This window comes from Elephantulus edwardii, unplaced genomic scaffold (genome assembly GCF_000299155.1).
Source record: "Elephantulus edwardii isolate Elephantulus edwardi_28Jun2011 unplaced genomic scaffold, EleEdw1.0 scaffold00180, whole genome shotgun sequence".
Taxonomy (NCBI): Eukaryota; Metazoa; Chordata; class Mammalia; order Macroscelidea; family Macroscelididae; genus Elephantulus; species Elephantulus edwardii.
In genome coordinates this window covers 1295828-1322563 of record NW_006399930.1, presented here as the reverse complement: position 1 = coordinate 1322563, position 26736 = coordinate 1295828, and the positions used below count along the sequence as shown (strand labels likewise).

Here is a 26736-nt window from a genome sequence, read left to right as displayed (position 1 = left end):
TCAGCTGTCTATGCAAACTTTTAAATTTCCTAAACATGCAATGGAATAAAATTAACAAACTTCTAGAAAAGCATCACATTTTACCACTCAAACACATACTGGTACAACCAAATAATTTTTAATTGTGAGGAATTTTTACTATGTTATCAATATATATATATATAACTGATTTTTTTCTCTTTAAGCCTATGGTGTGGAAACAGTCTTATTAATAATAAACACTTTTAGGTATGGTTAACTGCCAAATGACCTTTAATAGTCCAATTAAACTAAGTCAACAAAAAATAAAACACATTGCTAAGTCTTACAGAACCTTTACCAAAACATGCAAAAAGAAACACATTTTAAAGGCTTGCTGGTAAGAGGTATACCAGTGTTGGAGGGTATTAAATGTGACAGGGAACTCGTTGCTGTGTGTTTTATATTATATGTATATATATATATATATTACACATTGTGAGATATCAGATGGGAGTCATAGAAGAAGAAAGCCATTGTGTAAAAGGAAATGGAAAACACAGTGAAATATTTTGTTTTCTTACTTTTAAATTCTTGCATAAGAAAACTAATTTTGTGTCATCTTGAATATTGAAAATACCCACGCAAACATACACTCACACAAGATAATATTTCTCTACTAATTATACATTAGTTTGGCTGTCTGCCTGAAAAAAATACAGGCAGTTAATGGGTTTAAATAAATGGACCCGTCTATATGTTTAGATGGTTAGATACACTGAGATTCTCTTTCTTTTGAAAGCTTCTCAGATGCTTGCTGTCAAAAATGGTATTTGACTTAAATATTATATCCTGTAGACAGAAGGACACTAAATCTTATTAAAACAGCAGCAAGGTCTTAATTTCCAGTAAAACATCCACAGCTCTTTCTAGTAACTGCAAAGAGTTGAAATAGCTGTAGACCTACTTTGGTCAAACACTTTTTTATAGAACTGCAATTTTTTAATAGAACCAGGTGATATAAAGTGACATAACAATGAAGAATGTATTTACAAACAGTAAAAATTAGCTAGTGTGTATCAGGGGTGAAAATGAACATAATGTCTTTAAAGACATTCTAGAAGAGGTAGGTGACAAAGGGGAGATTGTTCTGACATCTTCAAATATTCCCTGAGTCTACATTCATTAGTGTTTTAATTCTTGTAGGCCAGGGGATTTGTTAACTGCCAAGTCTTACTGTATGCCAAGATCACCGTTGCTACAGGAAGCAGTGCCCACCTTCATCTGGCTGTAGAGAGCAGATTCTGCCCATAATTTGACTCTTGTTGACAATGACATGATCTCTGTTACTTTAGGCAGACTGCTTATTCATCACGACGTCATCAGTGATGACTTTTCCAGTTATCTTTGTGCACACTCTTGTAACCACAGGCTAACATTTCTTTAGCAAACACTGCTTGAATGCGGAAGGTCTCTGAGAGAGCAGACATCCCTTAGCAAGCTTCCGGTTTCCATCCTGGCACTGCACCGTCCTGGTGTGCCAGCCTGTGTCACAGGTCCTAGAACAGGCAAGCCATGGGCCAGTGACCCACTGCAGCTGTGATGTGTGTGACCCCACTTTATTGCTGCCATGGTTAATGACAGAGTTTATTTTTTGCATCGATTTCTTAGGAACAAAAAAACTGTAACGAACATCCAGTGCTTTAGTTGGGTCTGTGGCAAGAATCTGCACTATTAGAATTTCCTTGGTGGCTGCATAGCCCATCCCATGCAAGAAGTCATCCCTGTGGCTCCAGCCGCTGTAGTTCATGACTGTTCCATTGATATCAACGATTGTTTCTGAAGTGGAGATCATGTATTTTCCATTGATGAGGTACTCACCATTTTTCTTTTTTAGAGCTAAGTAGGCAGTGAATCTGGTCTGGTCTTTGGCTTTGAATTGCCGGACTTTTATGTGGGTTGCCCCTTCTGGGATCCTCACAACATCTGTGTAACCCTTACTGGAATCAGGAAGGCCCATGAAATAAACATGGAGAGAGATAGAAGAAGAATTAATTAAACATTTAAAGACAGATGGGTAAACAGAGATCCTTATACAAAGCCTTAATGCATTTAAATGATTCATTTAAAATTGGCTTTAAAGTGAATTTTTTAGGAGAAAATACAATTACAGTCAGATAATCATATTATTCTTATAGGTTCAGATAGATATATGCACATACTGTTGTTAAGTGCCATCATGTCAGAACTGACTAATTACTGACCCTCCACCTAGTTTTCAGATTGTAAACTGCATGGGAGGAGACTGTCCATCTTTCCCCCATGGAGCAGCTGGTGGATTAGAACTTGCTGTATTTATGTCAGCAATAAGATTTCTTGCCACTAGACTACCAGAGCCCTCTAAATATAGACAGATAGACAGATACACAGATATTAGATAGACAGACAACCAGATAACTAGACAGCTAGAAAGAGAGAGAGATAGATATCTGTATATATCTATAAATAGATATAAAACACTTAAACTCATTGCTATAGAGGTAGAACCAACTCATAGCTGACCCTCTATTTTTTTCTGAGGCTGTAAATAGCAAAAGAGAAAGAGCATCCATCTTTCACCCAAGGAACCACTGGTGGATTCAAATTACCAGGGAGGTACAGCTTTTGGCTTAGCAGTGCAACTCCCTGTGGTCAACTCCATTAGATAAGTATATATATATATATAAGTATATAGATTTAGGATAACAACAGCATCATAATAGATGGTGAAGAGATTGAGATTGTTAACAGCTTTAGTTTGCTTGGCTCCAAAATCAGTACTCTTGGAAGCAGCAGCAAGGAAATCATAAGACGAATTATATTGGGAAAGTCTGCTGTCAGAGACTGGTCCAAAGTGCTGAAAAGCAATGATGTCAGTCTGGAGACTAAGGTGCACCTAATCCAGGCCATAGTCTTTGTAATTCATGCTATGTGTCAGAAAGCTAGACAATGACTAAGGATAACAGAAGGAGAACTGATGCCTTTGAGCTGTGGTGCTAGAGAAGAGTATTGCATATACCATAAACCACTAGAAGAACAAGCAGATTTGTCCTAGCGAGGGTGAGACCAGGCTTTTCCTTGGAGGCAAGAATTCTAAAGCTTTGGATGACATAATTTGGGCATGTTGCAAGGAGGGACCAGTCCTTGGAGAAGGATGCCATGCTTGGGAGTGTGGAGGGACAGCATAAGAGAGGAAGACCCGCAATGAGATGGATTGGTGCAGTGACTAGGGTAATAGGGAAAGGTGTATTAGAGACAATTAGATTGGCACAGGATAGAGCAGGGTTTAGGGCTGTTGTACACAGGGTCATTTTGAGTCGCAAGTAACCTGATGGCACATAACAACAATATAAACATATCTTGATTTCTTTTTTAACAGAGCTGTGTTTTTTTTAAAATTTTATTTTATTATTTTTGTGTGAGTGTACCATCAAATCAGATCTGACTGGTACAGGAGGAGATTGTCCCTCCTTCCCCGGCAGAGCATCTGGTGGATTCAAACCGTGAGCCTCTGGGATTGTAATTGCAGCTCCTTACTACTAGGCCACCAGAGCTCCCCATATCTTGATATTTTCATTGAGTTGATTTGCACTTTAAAATTTATATAAACTTTAAATATTTATGGAAATACCACTATCCTTATCAAATAAATACTATATTGATAAATATATTTCTTTCTGGCACAAAACTACACATATATAAACACAAAATAAGAAAAATCTACCTCAAATAATCTTATGAATTTTTTTTATACTGGTTTAAATACCAAGCTCATATACATTGTTTTTCACACTGGATCTTTCTCCTTATGCGAAAATTTCTGAAATAGTAATCTCAAACTTTTCTTTACATGTGAATCACTAAGATACATTTAAAATCCCTAGAATAAGGTCACAGCTCAAATCAATTTAATCATAGAATTTCAGGGTAATATACAGACAACCAGACTGTTTAAATCCCACTGACTGTTCCAATGTTAGCCTAGATTTGGGAACCATGGACTGATGGTTTCTGACTAGAGACAGAGTGGAAGCTCTATTTCTATTTCTACTAGAACTTTGTATTTCTTAGGCAAGGCAAAGGAAAAAAAAAGATAAAATCCTATAATTGAACAATAATTTTTCCTTTTTATAAAGGGAAAGAAGTGAATTTTTCTTGTCTTAGGATTTGTCCCTGAATCTCAGTGCTCATGGTCCATAGAACATTATGGTAAATCAAGTGAGATATCAAAGAATACAGGGTCTCTAATCACACAGAACAAGGAAACATTGTGTGTTTCAAAAATTGGAAAGGGTGTGTGACAAGGATGTGCCCTATCTCCATAACTTTTCAATCTATATGCGGAACAGATTATCTGGGAGGCTGGGCTCTATGAGGAGAAGTGTTGTGTCAGGATTGGTGGAAGATTATAAAAAATCTGTGTTATGCAGGTGACACAACCCTGCTTCCCGAAACTGAGGAGGACCTGAAACACTTGCTCCAGAAGGTCAAGGACTGCAGCCTTCAATAGGAATTGAGTCTTAATATCAAGAAAACATATTTTCACCACTGGGCCGATTGCCAGTATTATGATAGATGGTGAAGAGATTGAGATTGTTGACAGCTTCAGTTTGCTTAGCTCTACAATCAACACTCTTGTTACCAGCAGCCAGGAAACTAAAAGACTGCATTGGGAAAGTCTGCTGTCTGAGATATCTTCCAAGTACTGAAGAGCAATGATATCAGTCGGTAGACTAAGATATTCTTGATACAGGCCATGGTCTTTGCAGTTACCTCGTATGCATCAGAGAGCTGGATAATGACTAGGGATGATAAAAGGAGAGAGTTGATGCCTTTGAGCTGTGGTGCTGAAGAAGAGTACTGAACATACTATGGACTGCTAGGTGAACAAACAAGTTTGTCCCGGAGAGGGTGAAACTAGGCTGCTCCTCGAAGGCAAGGATTCTGAAGCTTCATCTGACATACTTTGGACATGTTGCAAAGCAGGCTCAGTCCTCGGAGAGAGATGTCATGCTTGGGAGGGACAGCATAGGAGAGGAAGACCCTCGATGAGATAGATTGATTTAGTCACTGAGGCAATGGGGATAGGTGTGTCAGAGACAATAAGACTGGCAAATGATAGAGCAGGGTTTAGGGCTGTTGTACATAGGGTTGCTATGAGTTACAGGTGACTCAGTGGCACATAACAACAACAATAGCACATTATCTATTCAGAAAAATAGTCAAAGGCATCTAAAACCCAAACCCACTGCTATCAAGTAGGCTCTAACTAAGCAGTTATCAATTCATCTTATTGAAAGTTTCTTTTACCTTTGCTGACCCTCTATCTACTCTACCAAACAAGATCCGTAAACTGTAAGAAATACTCTGAAAGTAATACTAATTAAGCAACAAGGAACTATATGGCCAAAGAATAATTATCTGTTGCTAAAATCTTGGATTCCGTAGGCAGTTTCATAATTTGGTTCTAATATCCTTCACTTTATTAGCTATTTATATAGAAATATGACTTTGAGAAAGAGAAAGAACGATAGTAATAGAAAGATTTCAGGTCTTTTGTTCATAGGTTCACTATGAGTCGTGCTCAACTCGATGACAATCAACAACAACAACAATTATTATTTATAGAGTCTTATGAGGCTCAAATTTGATTATCTGAATCTTATGAGGCTCAAATTTGATTATCTGACTTCAAGTTCTTATTCAAGGGAAGATGAGTATTAAGCTACAAAGTCAAATGTATTCCTGAAGCTCAAAGTTTTGGTTTCACATAAAGAAGGGCTTATCCACAGTGAGATAGGGGGCCCCCTTGCCCACCAAGCTTTTTACATCCAACAACAACAACAACAACAACAAACAGGTGTAAGAGCTTCCTATACTGAGAAAATACAAGGTGAGGTATAAAGGATGTCGCTTATTCTATCAAACCATTTCTACAGGTTTTACTTTTGTAATACATCCCAGGGTCACTGAGAGTCAGAACTGACTCAGTGGCAACAGGTTTTTAATTTTCAGTTAATAAAATATGAGTATTTTTGCATTTTAATTTTTTTTAATCTTCCTTGGTACTGTTTAAATCCTATACATTTCCTGCAGTGATAAATGAATAGAGTTGTTTTAGATCAAGCTGTTGGCAAAGAATATTGAATATGTTATATTGCCAAAAGAACAATGGAAAATTGTCTTGGAAGAAAGTCAGTCAGAAAGCTCCTTAGAATGGTAAAGACTTTGTCTCACATAATGTGGGGCATGCTATAAGAAGACAGTCCCTGGAGAAAGATATAATGTTTGGTAAAATTAAGTCTTTTCAAAAGAGATCCTCACTGGGACAGAGTAACATAGCAGTTGCAATAATGGGCTAAGGCAGAGTGAGGATGGGGCAGAACGGAGCAGGGTTTCCTTCTATTGTCCAGAGGGTCATCGTAGATTAGAGCAGGCTGGATGGCATCTAAGCAGCTATGATGAAGCATTTACCATCACCCATCTGTCAGCTATATCGTGATGGTTTCCTTGCTATTACAAGGTAAGCCTTCAGCATTTCTAACATCAGCAGTCACCCATGGTGGATATTTCAGCAGAGCTTCCACAATAAGACAGGCTAGTAGAAAAGATCTGGTGATCTACTTCTGTAAATTAGTCAATGAAAATCTTATGGAGAACACTAGAAAATGAAAAAGAAAATAGATATGTTGGATAAAGGGAAAGGCAATATACAATAAGAGTTTTATTAGACATTGTACTAAATTAATCTCATTAATCAATTATAATTGTTACAAAATATAGTATCTATTAATGATTGAATGAAAAACTTGTATGATTTGTAAACTTTTACTCAAACAAAAAATGAGGAGAAAAACCTGCAAACATTCACTAATAAGTAGAATGTAGAATGCAAGAAGTATGAATCTAGAAAAACTGAAAGTTGTAAAAAATGAAATGGAAAGTATAAGAGGTGGCCATCCTAGGCATTAATGGTACAAAATGGCCTAGCATTGGCCATTTTGAATCAATCATGTTGCTATTATTTTTGTTAAGTGCCATCAAGTCAGTTGTGACTCACTGCGACCCTACGTACAACAGCTCTAAACTCTGCTCTACCCTGAACCAACCTTATCATCTCTGACATACTCACTCCTATTCCCCACAATCACTGAGTCATTCTATCTCATCTAGGGTCTTATTCTCATGCACTGTCCCTCCACTCTCACAAGCATGATGTCCCTCTCCAAGGACTGGTCTCTCCTTGCATCATGCCCAAAGTATGCCAGATAGAGCTTTAGAATCCTTGCCTGCAAGGAGCAGTGTGGTTTCACCCTCTCCACGATGAACTTGTTTGTTCTCCTAGCAGTTCATAGTATATACAATACTCTTCTCCAGCACGACAAATCAAAGGCATCAATTCTTCTATTATCCCTAGTTATTCATAAATTCCACCATGTCAAGAACAACAAATTGAAGAGGGAAAGTGACATGTTCATCATCAAAAAGAATATTTCTACATCTGTCCTGAAGGACAACACTGTTATAGGATAAAATCCAGTCAACACAGGGAATACTTGCTAGTGTGACTATTATGAAAGTAAGCCCATCAACCATTAAAGTAAATGATGAAGAATTTGAGGATTTCTACAATCTTCTGCAGTCTGAAAATTGATCAAATATGCAACAAAGATGCATCAATAGTAATTGGTGTCTAAAATGTAAAATTTGGAAACAGAAGGACCAGTCATTAGAAAAATATGAACTTATTGACAGAAATGAGGCGACTATATGAGAGAATTTTATATAATCAATGATCTATCTATTCATTAGAAATATCTTCTTGAGAAAAATATAAGTGGTAACTATTACATGGACCACAATAGATGGAATACACAAGAATCAGACTGACTATATTTGTGGACAAAGACAATATAAAAGCTCAGTATCAGTAGTAAGAACAATCCCAACTGAGGAAAAGTTTATCAATTTCTCAGCTAAAAATTAACTGAAGCTGAAAAAACTAAACAAAGAAACAACAAAAAAATGCCACCCCAAAAAAACCCACCTCACAAATGCAAAACTATGATCTTGAATGTTTAGCACTTAAATTAACAAAAAAACCCTCACGATTTGATGGATTGATCATTCATGACCAAAGATCAGAGATGAGTTGTAAAATGACATCAATAACCTCATACATAAAGTAAAATATCATTAAAACAAATAGTGAAAAAAAAATCTATGAAACTCCACAGCACGGATGCGTCTGGAAGACACTGTTGCTGTTTACCACAGAGTTGGAACCAACCCAGAGCTGATCCTCCAAAGGGTTTTCACAGGCATTAATCACAAAGGAAGAAACTGCCCATCTTTCTCCAGAGCAGCACCTGGTGGATTCAAGTAATATACCTTTGGGTTCCCAGCTCATCTTACCACTAAGCTACCAGAGTTCCCCAGAAGACAGTATGCAGAGTAAAATATTAGGTCATAAAATGACAAATACTGCATATGAACAATGTTATAATAATAGGATAGATATGAGGTGGGAGGCGTGCAGGAAAAGAATTGATACAGAATGACCACTGCGCTGTAGGGAAGGACAATCTGGAAGGAATGGATATTATATGTTTCACAATTAGATAATCAGATATGTATTACAACAACCTTGCACAGGACAAACATTATGAGGTAACATGGAGGAGACAGAGGGAGAAAAATGTGTATGAATGAATGAATGAAAACTAATCTTTTTATAAGGTTTCACTAAAATCACAATAAAAAAAGAGTAAATTTTTTTTTAAAAACCCTTTAACAGAAACTCAATATATCTTAAGCAATATGTCCCCTGTTTTCCATTCCTACCATCCTTGGTATTATTAATAAATTCTAGTTTATTTGCCTATTCCATATAAATTAGATCATACTCTAGATGCTCCAGTGGAGAAGGAGAGGCAATTGCCTCCTATGCCGGTTGGATCTGACTCGATGGTACACAACAAGGAAAAATCACCTCCACAACCAACTAAAATAAAATGTTAAAAAATAAAGTATTAAGTAAAAAATAAAACAAAAAACCTGCTAGTGCCAAAGGAGTTGATTGTGAATCTAAGCCAGATGGAATTGTTAACCATTCCCATCTTTTCTCTATTTACTATGATGTTGCCTATAGGTCCAATAATGAGGATTTTTACCTATTCAATTTGTGTGCTGGACTATACGAAGAAGGATTTAGCATCTGGATTGCAGGAAGACTCATGAACACTTTGTTACACAGATGACACAATCGTGCTTGCTAAAAGTGAAGAAGACTTGAAGCATTTACTGAAGATCAAAATCTAAAATCTTCAGTGTAGATTATACCCAAACATTAAGAAAACAAAAATCTCCACCATAAGATCAGTAAATAATCTCACTTGTGATGCTTTTGTGTGCGTTCAAGTTGGAATTGACTCACAGTTCCCTGCAGTGAATTTTCTGAGGCAGTAAACGGCATGAGATGAGATTGCCAATCTTTCTCCCACGGAGCAGTAGGTGGATTAAAATTGAGTGCCTTTAGTTTGGCAGTCCAACTAAACCATCAGAGCCTCATGAAAAGATTGAAGTTGTCAAAGATTTCACTTTACTTGGCTCCACAGCCAACATCCATGGTTGGAACAGTTAAGAAATCAAAAGACATGTTGCAATGGGCAAATGTGTTGTCTAGGACCTCTTTAAACTGCTGAAGAGTAAGAATTCCAGTTTAAAGCCTAAGGCATGCCACACCGAAGCTACAGTATTTTCAAATATTTCACATGCACGTGAAAGTAGGAAAATTAATGTAAAAGACCAAAGAATAATCAATACCTTTGAACTGAGGTGTTTGTGAAGAATATGAAATAAAATAGCAAATTCTAAAAGAACTAATAAATCTATCTTTTGAAAGAGTGTAGCCAGAGTTGTTCTTAGAGGCAAGGATGGTGAGATTTTTTTTAACATACTTTGAGTATATTGTCTCTTTATCTGATCCTTCACATTTCCAAGCATGATGTCTTTTTCAGATAAGAAAAAAGATATCATGCTTGGAAATGTGAAGGGTCAAATCAAAAGGAGAACTTCTTTGAGATACATTGATACAGTGACTGAAACAATAGGTGTGACGACAGCAAAGATCATGAGGATGGCTCAGTACAGAGCAAAGTTTGTATCTGTTGTACACAGAGTCACTATGAATAAAGTGGACTCAATACCTGGATACCTAAACAACACCAATGAATCATGTCCTCAGAGAACAAGTGTTCTAGTGGGGTTCCATCAGAGATAACACAGCTGTTGGTAAAAAAACCCAGAAATTGAATTAAAAGATTTTGGCTGTCACAGGAAATAGAAAATATCCAGTGTGAAAACAATGTATTTGAACTTTGTTAATAAACCAGTATAAAATAAAAACCAAACAAAAATGTATATGAATAATTGTATGAAACACAATGTAAATGAAATATTACATAAAACACAATTAATATGAATATAACATAATGTAGTTATTGTATGAAAACCAATAAAATATTAAAAAAATATTTTCTCTGCAAAAATCAATATTCTTTCTTCTAAATAAAATAGGTCAAGATAATTCATTGATAATATTTAATCTGATCATTTCCTCATCAATTATAGTCTTGTTCATCTAGCTTTATAAGTGACTCTATTGTAAAATGACATGGATTGACACTGTAATCTGGGAAGTGGGCTCAAGTATATAAAAGATCACAAAGGTGGTTTATTATTTGCTTTATTATATATAAGATCAAGGATTCTGAAGCTCAGTCTGACATACTTTGGTCATGTTGCAAGGAAGGACCAGTCCTTGGAGAGGAACATCATGCTTGGGAGGATGGAGGGACAGCACAGGAGAGGAAGACTCTGGATGGGATGGATTGACTCAGTGACTGGGGTAATGGGAGTAGGTGTGTCTTAGACAATAAGGTTGGCTCAGGATATAGCAGAGTTCAGGACTGTTGTACTTAGGGTTGCTACAAGTTGCAAGTGACGGCACATAACAACAACAACCAGAGTCATGCTAGATCTCCTCCTCCTTCTTACAGTTATTGTCCGGAACAGGGGTCCCCTGTTTATCATTTTCACAAGAGCTTCACAAGGGGTCAATGCATATAAGAATACTTGTTATATTACCTTTTCTTGTTGAAGGTTCCAATAACTTTTGTACAACTGGAATTGTCTCCTCCACAGACACCGCACTTGTCATACTGCAGCTTGGAGCCAATGATGCCGTCACAGCCAGTGCGCACACACTTCCCTCGAACACAGACAGAATTACTGTATGGCCGGCATTCAGTGCCATCCGTCACCTGAAGAATGAAAGACTCACTGTAAGGGTGCAGCTTTTGAATATAAGCACCGGTCCTTTCAATCAACAAAATTAAAATCAAATCTGCTGTTCTGAAGTTGATTGAAACATGGTGACCACATGCATTACAGAGTAGAGCTGCTCAATACGTTTTCCTTGAATAGAATTTATACATAGGGGAGCTCTGGTGGCATAGTAGTTAGGGAGTTGTGATGTCAACCCAAATGTGCACAGTTCGAATCTACCAACTCTTCCGGAAACAGGCAATTTCATCCCTTGTGATTTACCACCTTTGAAAAATCAAAGAAGGGTCAACTATGAGTCAGTTCTGATTCATTATCAATGAGTTGAGTTTTGGATTTGTATGAAGAAGCCCTAGTGGTGAAATAGGTAAGTGCCTGGCTGCTAACCTGAACGCTGCCTGTACAAACCCATTCAATAGCTCACGGGACAAAGATCTAGCAACCTGTGTAAAGATTAGAGTTTAGAAAAATATAGGGCAATCTCACTCTGTTACCTGGTATTATGATGAGCTGAAATGGACTGAACAGCACTATCTATGGAAATAGATTGCCAAGCCTTTCTTCCAGGGCACTGTCTGATGATCAGTGATCAGAGTGTCAATAGACAGTCTCTGCATACTCTGAGATACTTATATATGAGTTCTGAGATTTATTATATCAGATGATACAATGAAAAGGAAAACAAAAACATAACCTAAAAATAATTACATTGATTTAGTCAAGAGATTCTTCGGAGCATCTTAAGAAAAATCCTTATGTTAGGAGCAATCTAAATGCCCATCAGTAGATGAAGGGATAACAAAATCTGGTATAAGCATACAGTAGAACACTACTCAGTCATAAACAAAGTTAAGTTCTGCTACATGATACAGCATAGGCGAACTGCGAAAACATGCTGAGTGAAAGAAATCAGTTCAAATGTGAATATATTGGTTAATGCTCTCTTTTCACACATGTAAGTCTGAGTCAGTGTATGTTTACCAAAATAGAATCTACTTCCACAAGTTAATAGCATTTATCTATAAATGGTAAGAAACACCTAGGTGATTTGTTTTGTTGTTCTAGCTCTGAAGTATTTTTAAAGTGAAAATGTAGTATTTTTACGGTAAACAGGTGTAATATTTTTAAATTCTTGAAATTAGACATTAGCTTATTTGCAATAAAATTTCATAAATAACCAAAAGTCAGGTTTATAAGCTTTTAAAAAAAGTAACATCTATTGGCAAACTATTGTTGTTAGGTGCCATTCAGTCAGTCATGACTTTTAGCAACCCTATGAACAACAACAGATCAGAATCTTGCCCTATCAGTAGAAAGTCCCTGGGTGGTGCTTGGCTACTAACTAAAAGGTTGATGGTTTAAATCCTCCAGGATGTTCCCTGTAAGAAAGTTGGCAAATCAGATAACCATTATTTTTAAATTGTTACAAAACAAGGGAGCTCTGATGGCCTCGAGGCATAATGGTGCTGACAACCCAAAGGTAGGCAATTTGAATCCACCAGCTGCACTGTGAGAGAGAGATGAACAATCTCCTCTCAAGCATTTTATAGCCTCTATAATCTTACTATAGGATCAGCTATGAGTGGGTTTTCACTTGATGACAGATAGCAGCAAAAGATTCATTTTAAGAAATAAAAGTGTAATAATTTAAAAATTATTGATCATTTGAAAAAAATAATAGGAGATAATGCTCACTTATAAGTCAAGATTCAGGTTAAAGGTGCAAGACTTATTTAGAAGTCTGGCCCCAGAGGTAAGCCTGAAACCTAGCTTCAAGAGTGAAAACAAATTCTTATGTAAATGATAGATAAAATAAGAAAATATTCTTCTAATTTTTAAATAGGCTAATAAATGTACTTCATTCTTTTTTTTTTTAAATAGGAAATGTACTTGTCTTCATGGTTATTTAAAAGATCATACCTTCCCTTCTTTCACAGTATGCTAAAAAAATTAGACAGTTGCTTTTTCTGTTTATAATTTCAATTGTACAGAGCTTGAAAATAATGGATTTTATAACGGTGAAAACAAAATTCTTCTTAACGTAATCACCAAGGAGCTCTGGTGACTTAGTCTGTAGGGAGTTGTTCACTAACCTAAAGGTCACACCTCGCTGGTGGATCGAATCCAACAGTGGCTCCATGGGAGAAAGCTGTGTACCTGTTTCTCTGGGATTTACAGAACTGGAAACCTAATGAAGGGTCAGCTATCAGTCGAGTCTAGTAAGTTTGAATCAAATCATTAAGAAAATAATGCTAAGGTAGTATCTGGCTTCGAGTCTACCAGTCCTTTAGTCACCCAGGACTTTAGACAGCTGGTGTGTGGTTACCTTTGGAGAAAAGACCACGTAGTAGCCAGTTCCCTTTGCTCTACAGGTCAGCTTGCACACGTCCCCCGGCAGGATACCTGCATATTTGGGAACCCATTCCACAAATACTTTCACTCCTTTGGCATCTGACTGATAGCCATTTTTGGCTTCACATTGCTCATGACGAAAAGATTTACCTAAGAAACAAAGATTTGACATTATTTTATTTGTTCTAAACTTAGATATATCCGAATATTTCTAACAAGAATTTCTATTTAACAAGAAAATATTGTTTTATTTTCTCCTAGTGGATGTTCTTTATGTATCATTGCTGAAAAAATTTATCAAGCTATATATAGTTAAAAGCAGCAGCTATTTTCTTCCAAATCCCTGAACACTAAAACTAAAATTGATGTCTTTTTTTTTCACTGACTTGTACATAGGTGGAATCATCTAGTTAAGCCCACTTGCCCAGCCCATTTATGAGTGCTAGAATACAAAGAAAGCTTTCCTTGTAGTAACTGCTTACCACTGGGGGGACAGGGGACGACGCTACAGGAACGGTAGATCGCCCTCTTCCCGGTGCAGTAGCGGCCACTGTTTCTGGGAGCAGGGTTATTGCAGTGGCGATAGGCAAACTGAACTCCTCCTCCACAAGAGCGAGAACATTGGCCCCAGGGACCCCAAGACCCCCAGTTTCCATGGCTTGAAGTCTAAAATTACAAAAAAGTCATGTCAGATCAGAGAAGAGGAAAATGTTCATTTGGAAATCACTTCCATTAATGACCCAGATGAAGCATCGACATAGATATAATCTAATTTTTATCTTCATGGTCATAAGTATTGGATGCTTGAGGATTGAAAATGTTCCCTGATTCTAAGAATTTTTTCCTCCAGACACCTCTTAACACTAAACATCTGAAAGTTCTACCTGAAATACTGAGTATAACACAAGTTTAACTTTTGGGTTCTCTAAGTCATTTTATACTTATGCCTTCTGATGATATATCCTTTGGTAAATAACAGCTGAATTAAAGTTTACATTTTATGCATTCTGAATTTGAATCTTCAAAGAACTTAAAATCATTGCTGTCGAGTCAGAAATGGCTCTTAGCTGATCCTCCACTGTATTTCTGGGCTGTAAAAATCACACAGGAGGAAACTGCCAGTCTTTCTCTTATGGAGCTGACGGGTGAATTTGAATAGTCAGAAAGGGGTGGCCTTGGATTTGCAGGGCAACTCCATATGGACTAAACTATCAGAGTGTTACAATGGTTGTTAGGATGGTAAGGGTTTTCAAAAATGTTAGGCGTTATTTACTGTGCTCAAGTATTTTTTTTTCCCTCTTTAAGAATATTTTGTCTTTTTCACAAAAATCCTGTTGTGACAGACATTGTGATAGATATAAATACTGAATTTATTTGGCCTGTGTTTTGCCTGGTTGAATTCCTAATTAGATGACAGTCAATCCAGTAGAGAAAGAATGTGACAGATATGGAAGTTCAGGCACATAACCCAGGGATTACAACGCCCTGCATCCTTTACACTGGAAATGTTACAGGAAGTAAAGAACTTCCAACAAGAAGAATCTTACCAATTCCTTTCTTGAGAGGTTATGTGAAATACTTTTCCTGGCTGCCCAGATCATATCTGGGACTGCTTGCTGTACGATATAGTGCTTGAAAGACATAAACCAAAACCAAATTTGTTTATGTTGCATATTCTGACTCACAGCACCCCTCTAGGACAGACGAGAAATAACTGTACTGTGGAGTTTCCAAAGGTATATATCCTCATGGAAGCAGACAGCTTCCTCTTTTCCTCTGGAAAGGCAGCTGGGGCCTAACAGCTGACCTTTCGATCAGCAATGATGCATTTTAACAAGGATTCCTTTAAAAATAAGAAACCCTATGGTGGCCTAGTAGCAAGAATCTGCATTGCAATCTTGAAGGCAGGCAGTTCAAGGCCACCAGATGCTCAGCGGGAGAAAGATGGACAATCTCCTCCCAAATGATTAATTACTTCTGAAAACCTGCTGGAGGGTCAGCTATGGGCTGGTTCCCGCTCTGTGGTACACAACAACAATAACAAATATGATAACACTCATTCAAGGATTCGCACACCTAGGAGAATGAATAATGATTTTGCTCCAATCTTGAAAATTACAAAGGTCTTTGCTGGACCCAGGCTAGCAGTATGCCACCAAAGAGGTATTGTCCTGAAGTAGGTGTAAATTACCTCAGATTCTGAAATTAAAACGAACTTGCTAACAGGAGACAAAATCAAACCAAACACTTTTTTTTGAAGCTTATTGTGTGTTTATGTAGATACAGTTGAGTGTCAACTTTGCTACTACACCTTTATTGAATTTAAAGTATACTAGCAAGTAAAAAAGTGTGAAACTAGACTTCAGAAAAGAAATCTATAAGGAGACCTGGTATTAGAGTGTTCAGTTGTTAATCGAAAACTGGGAGAATGGAACCTACCCAGGGACACTTGGAAAAAAATGCACAGTGATCAACTTTACAGCCTATGGAATAAACAGATAAAACATGTGGTGTATATATGTATGTGTATGTTGCTGTTGTTATATTCACTGAATCAGAATTAATCCATATCTGACCATCCAGTGGGTTTTCAGAGGTTGTAAATCATAAGGGAAGTGATTGCCCATCCTTCTCCTGCAGAGAAGTTGGTGGATTCAGACGATGTGGATACACACACACACACACACACACACACACACACACACACACACACTCTCCTGCTGTTATTGTTAGACACCATCGAGTTGATTATAACTCACAGCAACCCTCTGAACAACAGATCTAACTCTTGCTCTATCCTGTACCATCCTCACAATCTCACAGTGTCCATGGTTACACTGAATACTCTTCTTCAGCACCATAGCTCAAAGGCATCAATTCTCCTTCTATCCTCCCTAGTCATTGTCCAACTAGTAATTAATTATAAAAGTACAGTGTATATGAATGATTGTATAAATGACAACGTACATGTATAAAAAATTAATAATAAAAATATTTTAAAAAGAAACACACACCCACAAAAGGAAATAGGGAATTCAGATGTATGACAGAATAAGGATATAGTTTGAATAAAGAATGCTGAATCAAAGAAATCACTCAAATTACCTTACTTATTACATACACATATATATGTTTCTGGTGCTGCAGAAGAGTATTGAACAAACATACCATGCACTGTCAAGAATACACACACACATTTATATATATATTTGTTGTTGTATACCGTAGAGTCGGAACTGACCCATAACTGACCCTCCAGTGGATTTTCAGGGGCACTTAAACCCACAGGAGAAGATTGTGTATACTTCTCCAGCGGAGCACATGGTGTCCTCAAACCATGTCCTCTGGGATTGCAGTGAAGCTTCTTTGCCAATAGGCCACCAGAGCTCCATATTGAAGAGGGTAAGGAGATAAAAAAGGGTGGAATTAGGTGTGACTCAGCATGTACAACAGCCCTGAAGCCAGCTCTATCTTGTGCCAACTTTACTGCCTCTGACATACTTACCCTCATCAGTCCATCTCATTGACGATCTCCCTCTCCTCTGTCCCTCCACCCTTCCAAGCACGATGTCCCTCTCCAAGGACAAGGTCCCTCCTTGCAATATGCTCAAAGTATGTCAGACGAAGCCTCCGAATCCTTGCCTCCAAGCTGGCTTCACCTTCTCCAGGACAAACCTGTTTGATCTCCTGGCAGTCCATAGTATACTCAACACTCTTCTCCATTACCACAGCTCAAAGGCATCAATTCTTCCTATCATCCCTAGTTCAGCTCTCTGACACATACCAGGCAACTGTCAAAAGTATGGCTGGGATCAGGCACACCTTAGTATCCAGACTGACGTCATTGGAGAGGTCTCTGACAGCTGATTTCCCAATGCAATTCATCTCTTGATTTCCTGGTTGCTGGTACCAAGAGTGCTGACTGTGGAACAAAGCAAACTAAAGCTGGTAACAATCTCTATCTCTTCAACCATCCATTATGAAGCTGCCAATTGGCCCAGTGGTGAGAATCTTTCTTTTCTTTTTAAATTTTTTTTTTTTAATTTTTGTGTGCGTGTACCATCAAATCAGATCTGACTGGTACAGGAGGAGATTGCCCCTCCTTCCCCGGCAGCATCTGGTGGATTCGAACCGCGCACCTCTGCGATTGTAGAGAATCTTTGTTTTCTTGATGTTGAGCTTCAATCCATATTAAAGGCTGCAGTCCTTGATCTTCTGCAACAAGTGCTTCAAGTTTTCCTCAGTTTCAGCAAGCAGGGTTGTGTCATCTGCATAAGACAGGTTGTTGATGAATCTTCCTCCAATTCTGATTCCACACTTCTCCTCATATAGCCCAGCCTCCCAGATGATCTGTCTATAAAAAGACTGAAAGGTATGGAGATGGAATACATCCCTGGTGTACACCCTTCTTAATTTTGAACCATGCAGTGTCTCCTTGCTCTGTTCTGATGACTGCCTCCTGGTCCTAGTATAGGTTTTGCATAAATAAGCACAATCAAAAGTTCTGGGATTCCCATCGTTCTCTGAGTCAGTCACAGTTTGTTGTGATCCACACAGTCAAATGCCTTTGCATAGTCAATGAAACACAGATAGACTTTCCTTTGGTACTCTCGGCTTTCAGCCAAGATCCATCTTACTTTAGCTATAATATCCCTAGTGCCCCTGCCTCTTTTCTAAACCCAGCCTGCGCATCTGGCAGTTCTCTGCTGATATGCCTGCTCCAGTCATTTTAGGATAATCTTCAGCAGAATCTTGCTTGCATGTCATATTAATGATATTGTTTGATTTAATTTCTGCAATCTGCCGGGTCACCTCTCTTTGGACTGCGAACAATATCAATCTCTTCCAGTCAATTGGCCAGGTAGTTGTCATCCAGATTTCTCAGCACAACTTAGTGCGCACATCCTGGGCAGCAACTGTTTGTTGAAATATGGCAATTGGTACGCCTTCCATTCCTGGGGCCTTGGGGTGTGTTTTTTTTTTTGCCAATTCTTTCAGAGCAGCTTGAACTTCTTCCTTCATCATCACAGGCTCTTGCTCATACGCTTTTTCCTGAAACTCTTCTGTGTCAGCCAATTCCTCCTGGTTCAGTGACTTTGTATACTCCTTCCATGTTCTTTTAAAGCTTCTTGGATCACCTAATATTCTGCCCAAAGCATCATTAAGTATTGCATCTCGAGGCTTGAGTTTGTTTTTCAATCCCTTCATCTTAAAAAATGCTGAGTAAGTTTGGTCCTTTTGATTTTCCAACTCCTGCTCTTTGCACATTTCATTATAAAACTTTTTTCTTCCCAAGCTGCTCTTTGAAATCTTTCTTTCAGCTCCTTAATTTCTTGGTTTCTTCCCTTAGCTTTGGCTTCTCAGAGCTCTAGTGCAATATTCAGGGTCTCATCTGACATCTATCTTGGTCCTCTACCTTTGTAATGACAGTTTGTGTTCTTCATGGATTATATTCTTGATATCCTTCCACATCCTTGATATCTTTGCTCATTGGTGTTCAAGCCTCAAATCTGTTTCTGAGATGGTTTTGAAATTCAAGTGGGATAGACTTAAGGTCAAATTTTGGTTCATGTAGATTTCATTTTCTTCAACTTCAGCTTGAACTTGCAATGAGTAGTTGGTGGTCTGTTCCACAGTCAGCACCTGGCCTAGTTTTCACAGCTGATATTGAGCTTCTCCAGAGATTCTTTCCACAGATATAATCGATTTGATTCCTATGCATACCATCAGGTGAAATCCATGTGTATAGCCTGTGTTAGTATTTCTTGTAAAAGGAATTTGCAAAGAGTAAATAATTGAGTGTGCAGAATTTTATCATTCTTTCTCTAGCTTCATTTTTGTCACCAAATCCATGTTTTCCAACATGGGAAATACTAATCTTTCTTCCCTGTTCCCAAATTTTGTATTCCAGTAACCCATTATTATTAATGAATCTTGATTGTATGATCGATTGATTTATGACTGTAAATGTTGGTACAAATCTTCTATTTCCTCTTCTTTGGCTTCTTAGTTATCTGTGCCTTTATTTGAATGATCATGGTATTTATTGGACTTTTTTATATGCATATGGATAGTTTACTGTCACTCACCACATTATATTTCAAGATGAATCTAGAAATTATTTTTTTTAATTATGAAAGCAACTTCCCTTTTTCTCACCTTTTCATCTCCAGCATAGAAGATCATATGATCATCTGATTCAAAATGTCCCATGCCAAACCATCTCACTTCCCGAATACCTAGTATGTCAATATTTATGTGTTCCATTTCTTTTTTAACAATGTCCAATTTTCCTACATTCATGCTTCTCACATTCCACGTTCTAATCACTGGTGTCTGCTTACAACTGTTCCTCCTCCTTTGTGTTTCCATATTTGAGATCTCAGCCTCAGTTGCCACATCTGCTAGTCTAAGTGGGCTCAATTGTACTTAGGGTTTTTCGAAGACCAGTTATTTTGCAAGTGGATGGCCAATCCTTCTTCCTAGTCTGCTTGATATTTTTAGAATAATATTTGACAGACAAAAAGTTTACAGAAAGAAGCAGACTAAAGACATTTATCTAATTATAGACGTGACCAGTAGATTCAGTATTGCTACCTGCCCAGCACATGTGTCTTGAGTTTGCAATACTGGTGGTAGAAAATAGGCATGAGATTTGTGTCACATGTAGACACTGGTATGACTCAATTTTGCATATAAAAATTATTGAATTGGTGAATATTTTGTTGTGTACATTTGTACCACAATTAAAATAAATGCAAACAAGAACCTATTCAAGGGAGTAGAGTCCTACTCTGATACACATGAAATTTCCAATATTCAGAATCAACAATAGCTAGGTTCGACAAAATCTTGGCTATAGGTTTGTTAATAAATACATTCAAAGGGTGAAGAATATATACTGTCAGCATTTGTTACAGTGCCTAATTACTGACAACGGATAAAAGCTGGAACTAGAAGCTAAAGAAAAGTAGTTGTTATAACTATCAAATGAAGCTTTCTGTTGGCAGTGCCTATATATACATACACACACATATATATGTGTATGTGTGTATATATACATATGTATATATATGTATGTATGTGTATATGTACATATATATGCCAAAAAAGCACACCTGAGATCTTGAATCTCCAGGTGTTGTGTGAGAAGAAAAGAATCACTTACGGAGTAATATTTTTTCTTAGTTTTGTCCACACACTTTCCCTGCAGGCAGATCCTCCCTTTTCCACAGGGCGTCCCTTCCACAGCAGGCAACTTCTTGGTGAGACACACCATCTGGCCCTGGCGAACCACAGCACACCACAGGCGCGCGCAGACATCCATGCCCGGACACACCGTGTACTCAGGCCCGAAAGTCAGGTTGCACTGTTGTGTGGCATCATACGTCTGTCCTGGAAGCTCTTCTGGGCCAGGAATCTGCTTTCGTGGTAGATCTAGAAGACAGTTACCTGAAAGAAAACCCAAGATTATTTATGGTTTTATGTTGACATTTCAAACCACTAAAATACTTCATCAAAAAGAGTAACACGGTCGTTAGCTCAGATTATCATGTACCAACCAGTGAGAAGAGCTAGAGAGGGAATTCAGTGAGGTACTGGATTTCTTAAATGTTCTGCGCTCACCAACCACTCTCCAGGATTCTCTCCGGACCATGTCACTAAAATTCCCTTTAATGTGTGAGTGTGTATCTATCTATCTATCTGTCTATGTCTATATGTATATAAATATATTGGTATACATTTATGTTGCTGTATACCATCAAGTTGGAACTGACCAATAGCTGACGCTTGGCAGGTTCTCAGAGGCAGTAATTACACTGGAGGAAATTCTCCATCCTTTTCCCAAGGAGCTGCTGGTGGATTCAAATCGCAGGCCTTTGGGATTGCAGCATAGCTTCTTACCACAAAGTCAAGTGAATATTTACAAGTTTCAGAAAGAATTATGAGTTTGCACTCATCTTATGGGAACTGTTCTGCTACTAAGCAAAAGACTGCTGTCTCCAAGGATTTGAATTCATCTGGAAGAAAGACAGGCCGTTTCTGTCCTTTAAGACTTAAAGTCTTAGAAACCAGATACATGAGGCTCAGAGGTGCCATGAAGGAGCTCTGGTGACCTAGTGGGTAGGGAGCTGTGCTGCAACCCAAATGTAGGCAGTTTGAATAGCTATTCCTTGAGAGAATGATGCAGAATATCCTCCCATGCAATCGGCAAGCTTTGAAAACCCACTGAAGGGTTAGCTATGAGTTGGTTCCCACTGGAAGGCGTAAATCAACAACAGCAAGAAGTGCCATGGGTAAGAGCTCAGCTAACTAAAAGGTCTCTGGCTTGAACTCACTAGTTGTTCCACAAGAGAAAAGACCCAATTCTTTACTTCCATAAAGATCATTCTTGTTGATTGCCTTCATGTCGAGCACAGCTCATAATGACCCTATGAACAAAAGGCCTGAAGCCCCTTTACAACCAACGACACTTATCAAAGTTCATAGAGTTTTCGAGGCATGTTATTTAGGAAGTGGATGCCACGAGAAATCAGACAGGGTGTTTCTCTTCTGTCCCTACAGGGTCTTTTCTGAGTTAAAATTCCCTGCATATAGTCACAGCAACACACCACAATCTATCTAACACTTAGGAGAGCTCTAGGAGGCAGCTTCTATTGTTTTCCTTATTCTCCAAGTGAGACAACTGAGGAACACAAAATAGACCAATTACTCAGTGTCATGTAGCTGTTAGGGATTTATGCTCAGAGCCTGAACTCTTCACCATCTATCGTACAGCTTTTGTGAGGCATGTGGATAGCTTACTTTTTTTATTCCCAGAGAACAGGTATACAGAGAGTTAACCAGTTACCAAGAATTGAGTCCAACTAGTTACTAAGTTGCCAGTTACCAACATTTAAATTCAACCAATTACCAGGAATTCAATCTGATTTTGACAGTTTCATGTTGGTCAGAGCAGAATGGTGCTCCCTAGGGTTTTCAGTGGCTTATTTTCTAGATTTTCAGGACTTTCTTCTCAAGTACTTTGAGTTGAATTTATTCTCTAAACTTTTGGATAGCAGATAAGCAGGTTAAATATCTGAACCACCCATAGGGGAAGCCCTTAAATGGTAGACCTTGTGCCAAGGGGCAGAAGCATCAGTAAAAATAAAGAAATAAATAAAGGAATAAAGGAATAAATAAATAAATAAATTCATTTAATCCTGTCTAAACACTAAATTGACTGAGTGCTCTTGCTCTCATAGTTGTCCCCTCCATAATCTCTTCTCAATATCTGTGAATGGTTCCTCTCTTCACAGAAACACTTTACATGAAGTCAAACAGAGCTAACCCATAAAGAAGCATATGAAAAAAGATGAAATATATGATACTTAGGACTCTATTAAATAACTTTTGATGTATTCTGTTATTTTTCTTTCAACTAAAGAAAATCTTATTCAAATGACACTTTCCAAAGAGTGAATAAGTATTCTGTTTATTTTATGTGTATTAGAAATGCTTTGAAAAAAGACCTGGACAATGAATAAGGACGACAGAAAAAGAACTGACACCTTTGAGATGTGGTGGTGGAGAAGAGCACTGAACATCCCATGGACAGCTGAGAGAATGAACAGATGTCTTGGTGGGGGTGCAGCCAGAGTGCTTTTGGAAGGCAAAAATGATGAGGCTCTGCCTCACATACTTTGGACGTGTTGCTAGAAGATGCTATTCCTTGGAGAGGAACATGACGTTGGGAAGGGTGGAGGGTCAGTGAAGGAGAGGAAGATCCTCAACCGGGTGGATTGGCATGGTAACTGCTGCAATGGGCTCTTGTGTGTCAGGAAGTGTGAGGATGGCATAGGACAGGACTGGGTTCAGATCTTTTGTTCATAGGGTCACTGTGAGTCATACTAGCCTCAATAGCACCTAACAACCATAACAACGTGATGGAAGCATTATATGAACACAAATAAAAAGCAACGTCTTTATCTTCTGAGCCAGATAATTAGATAAGATAAGAAGAGGTAAAGCTTCATAAGACAAGCCAGAAAAAGCATTGAAAGTAAATAGGCAGCCAAAGAGAACTGTGGGAGAAAAAAAAAAATTCAAGTTAATAAGAAACACATCAGCATCAAGTCAATAGAAAAGAAAGATACCGAAACCTCAGTAAGCTTTGTTTAGAAGACACAGTAAGGTTTACTTCAGAACCCATGAATGGAATTATCTTCACTGCTATACAAATATATACACTTATGTCTCTTCAAAGGGAATATGTATACAATGCAAACTTGCAAATACTTAGTGGACTACTGATGTCAGAAAGCTGTCAACAAATCACTAAGAAAGCAAGTATGTTGGCCAGTTCTTGAAAATTACTATTTTAGACACTATCCTTCTGTACTGAAAAATCACAAACTGTAAAATTAAGTAACCAAATATTAGCTTGGAAGTCCCTATCATATTTGAGTGCAAATGGCATGTGCCTCCCTTATTTATCCTAAACCAAAATAACTCCTTCCCTTCCTGTGATCCACTCTTATGGTCAGTCATTACTCCTCACTTGTAGATGATGAGGGAAAGAATTGCTGAGTGGAAAAAAATTGAAATCAGCTTACAAACAGGAGATTTCAAGATGAAAAGTTTCTTCCCAAAGCTTTACATATGTGTGTGTGTGTGTGTGTGTGTGTGTGTTGTTTTCATTGTTATGTGCTATATAGAGTCACCTGTGACCGACAGTGACCCTATGCACAGCAGCTCTGAATCCTGTCCTGTCCTGAGCCAGTCTCACTAATCCCAACACACCAACCCCCCATTGCCCCAGTTACTGTATCAATTCATCTCATGCAGGGTCTTCCTCTTCTGTGCTGTCCCTCCACCCTTCTAAGCATGATGTCTTTCTCCAAAGACCTGTCTCTTTTGGCTATGCACCCATAGTATGTGAGACAGAGCTTCAAAATTCTAGCCTCCAAGGAGAAAGTTGGTTTTACCCTCTCCAAAACAGACCTATTTGTTTTCTTGGCAGTTCATGTTATGTTCAAGGCTCTTCTCCAGCACCACAACTTGAAGGTATCGATTCTTCTCCTGTCATCCTTGGTTATCATCCAGCTCCCTGAGGATAACAAGTAATTGCGAAGACCAGAGCTTGCATTAGGCGCACCTTAGTCTCCCAACTGACATCGCTGTTTTTTTCAGCACTCTGGAGTCCCTGACAGAAGATTTTCCCAAGGCAATTAGTCTTGATTTCCTGACTGCTAGTGTTGATGATAGATATCCTGCACCAACCTCACACTTCCTGACACACAAGAGCCCATTGCAGCAGTCACCTTATCAGTCTACCTGGCTGACTGATTGCAGCAGTCACCGTTTTAATCCACCACTTGCCGACTCTTCCCTCTTCCCAACATCATGTCCCTCTCCAAGAAGGAGCATCTCCTAGCAACGTGCCCAAAGTATGTGAGGTGAAGCCTCATCATTTTTGCCTCAAAAGAGCACTCTGGCTGGACCCTCTCCAAGACATATCTATTTGTTCCCTTTGCCATCTATGGGATGTTCAGAGTTCTTCTCCAACACCACAGCTCAAAGGCATAAATTCTTCTATCATTCCTATTCATTGTCCAGATTTCAGATACATACATAGCAAGTGATTGGAAAGAATATGGCCTGAATCAGATGCACCTTATTCCTCAAACTGACATCATCACTCCTCAATAATCTGGAAATGTTCCTATTTTCCCAGCCAAAAAATATATGTTTTATTTACACACTTTCAAAAATACACTTATTAACAAATACATTTATCTTAAAAATCCAGCTACTACTATAAAGGACTAAAATGATTTTGAGCATTACATTAAAAAATGGCATGCTAAATCCTAACTGCTAACTTTGCAGACTCAGAGAACTGGATTTCTAATACTGTTTTATCTCTAAAGTTCTTTGTTCAGTAAGAGGCTGTTAACTTGGCTCTTTGACTATGCTACATGTTAATTTTTCGTATTTGTCAGATTTCCTGATAAACTTATGCTTATTAATGTTCTTGAATCCTATCTACCCTGATAATAGCTTTTCTCATCACTTGACCTATTACAATCAGCATAGCTATCCCTCTGGCTTCAAGGTTACCAAGCACTGAAGAAAGAAATTTGATAATCTGCTTTTGCTGCACAATTCCTTTGCCAGGGCTTACCTTTATTTTGCAGGTTCATACTGCTGGCCAGTTTGCATAAAGCTAACCTCTATAAACACTGTAGAATGTCACACACACACACACACACACACACACACACACACAGCAGCTAGGTGGAGTGTCCTCGGAGAAGGGAGATGTAGCTTCTCCCTTTCTGGACCACAGTTGTGCATGCACAGTGAATGTGGAATGAGCACACTGACTTTTCAAACATAACCAAATTGTTATGTATTTCTTACTGGAATTCATTCAAGAAACGTTCAGTATTAATCAACCAAAATTTGCCAGCGAGTCAAATGCTATCAGGGTCTGGCTACTTATGACCAATAATTTAAAAAGTAAATTAAATGTTTTGAATTTAATTTTACTCTTAGACTTCATTTCTCTAGCATCACTTGGGGCAGGAGGGAAAGAAAGAGGTATTACACATAATCTCTCCAGATAATGGTTTTTCAAGAACAATCTATTGCATACATATATTTCTGAAACTGCATATATATTTTTTAAAGACTTACTTGTAGACAAGCAGATCTTTTCTTTGTTCCTCTTATATCCACGTTACTATTTAACTTTTCCTAAATGATTGCAGGGATTATTTCTGAGTACTCACTATTGTATCATGCTGGAATTTAGAAGCATCTTCAGGTACATGCAGGTATAACAGGGGTTTTGGTCCTTTGGTAAATGGTAGCAGACAATTTGTGTATTTTTCATGTCTTAGGTCTTTACAATTAGCCTGTCTTTTTCCTTATTGTCAAAGGATAGCACTTCTTGCTTTCAATTTACCCATTTGAAGCATCTCCCCAAATGACTACTTACTGTTTAAAATCATCAGGGACGTAAAACAATAATAAGACTCTATTAGGACAATGAGT

The 26736-nt window shown here is 38.0% G+C and overlaps 1 protein-coding gene across 1 annotated transcript in view; it reads right to left on the bottom strand.

The window, feature by feature from the left end:
* Positions 1–1390: 1390 nt before the first annotated feature.
* The window catches only part of ADAMTS5 (ADAM metallopeptidase with thrombospondin type 1 motif, 5), a 73730-nt gene continuing 48384 nt past the window's right edge, over positions 1391–26736 (bottom strand). The window contains exons 4-8 of the mRNA XM_006896026.1: positions 20864–21147; positions 14178–14361; positions 13670–13845; positions 11146–11321; positions 1391–1958 (exon numbers count right to left, since the gene is read on the bottom strand). Coding sequence (XP_006896088.1) covers positions 1391–1958; positions 11146–11321; positions 13670–13845; positions 14178–14361; positions 20864–21147 — 1388 coding nt within the window. The remainder of the gene's footprint in view (positions 1959–11145; positions 11322–13669; positions 13846–14177; positions 14362–20863; positions 21148–26736) is intronic.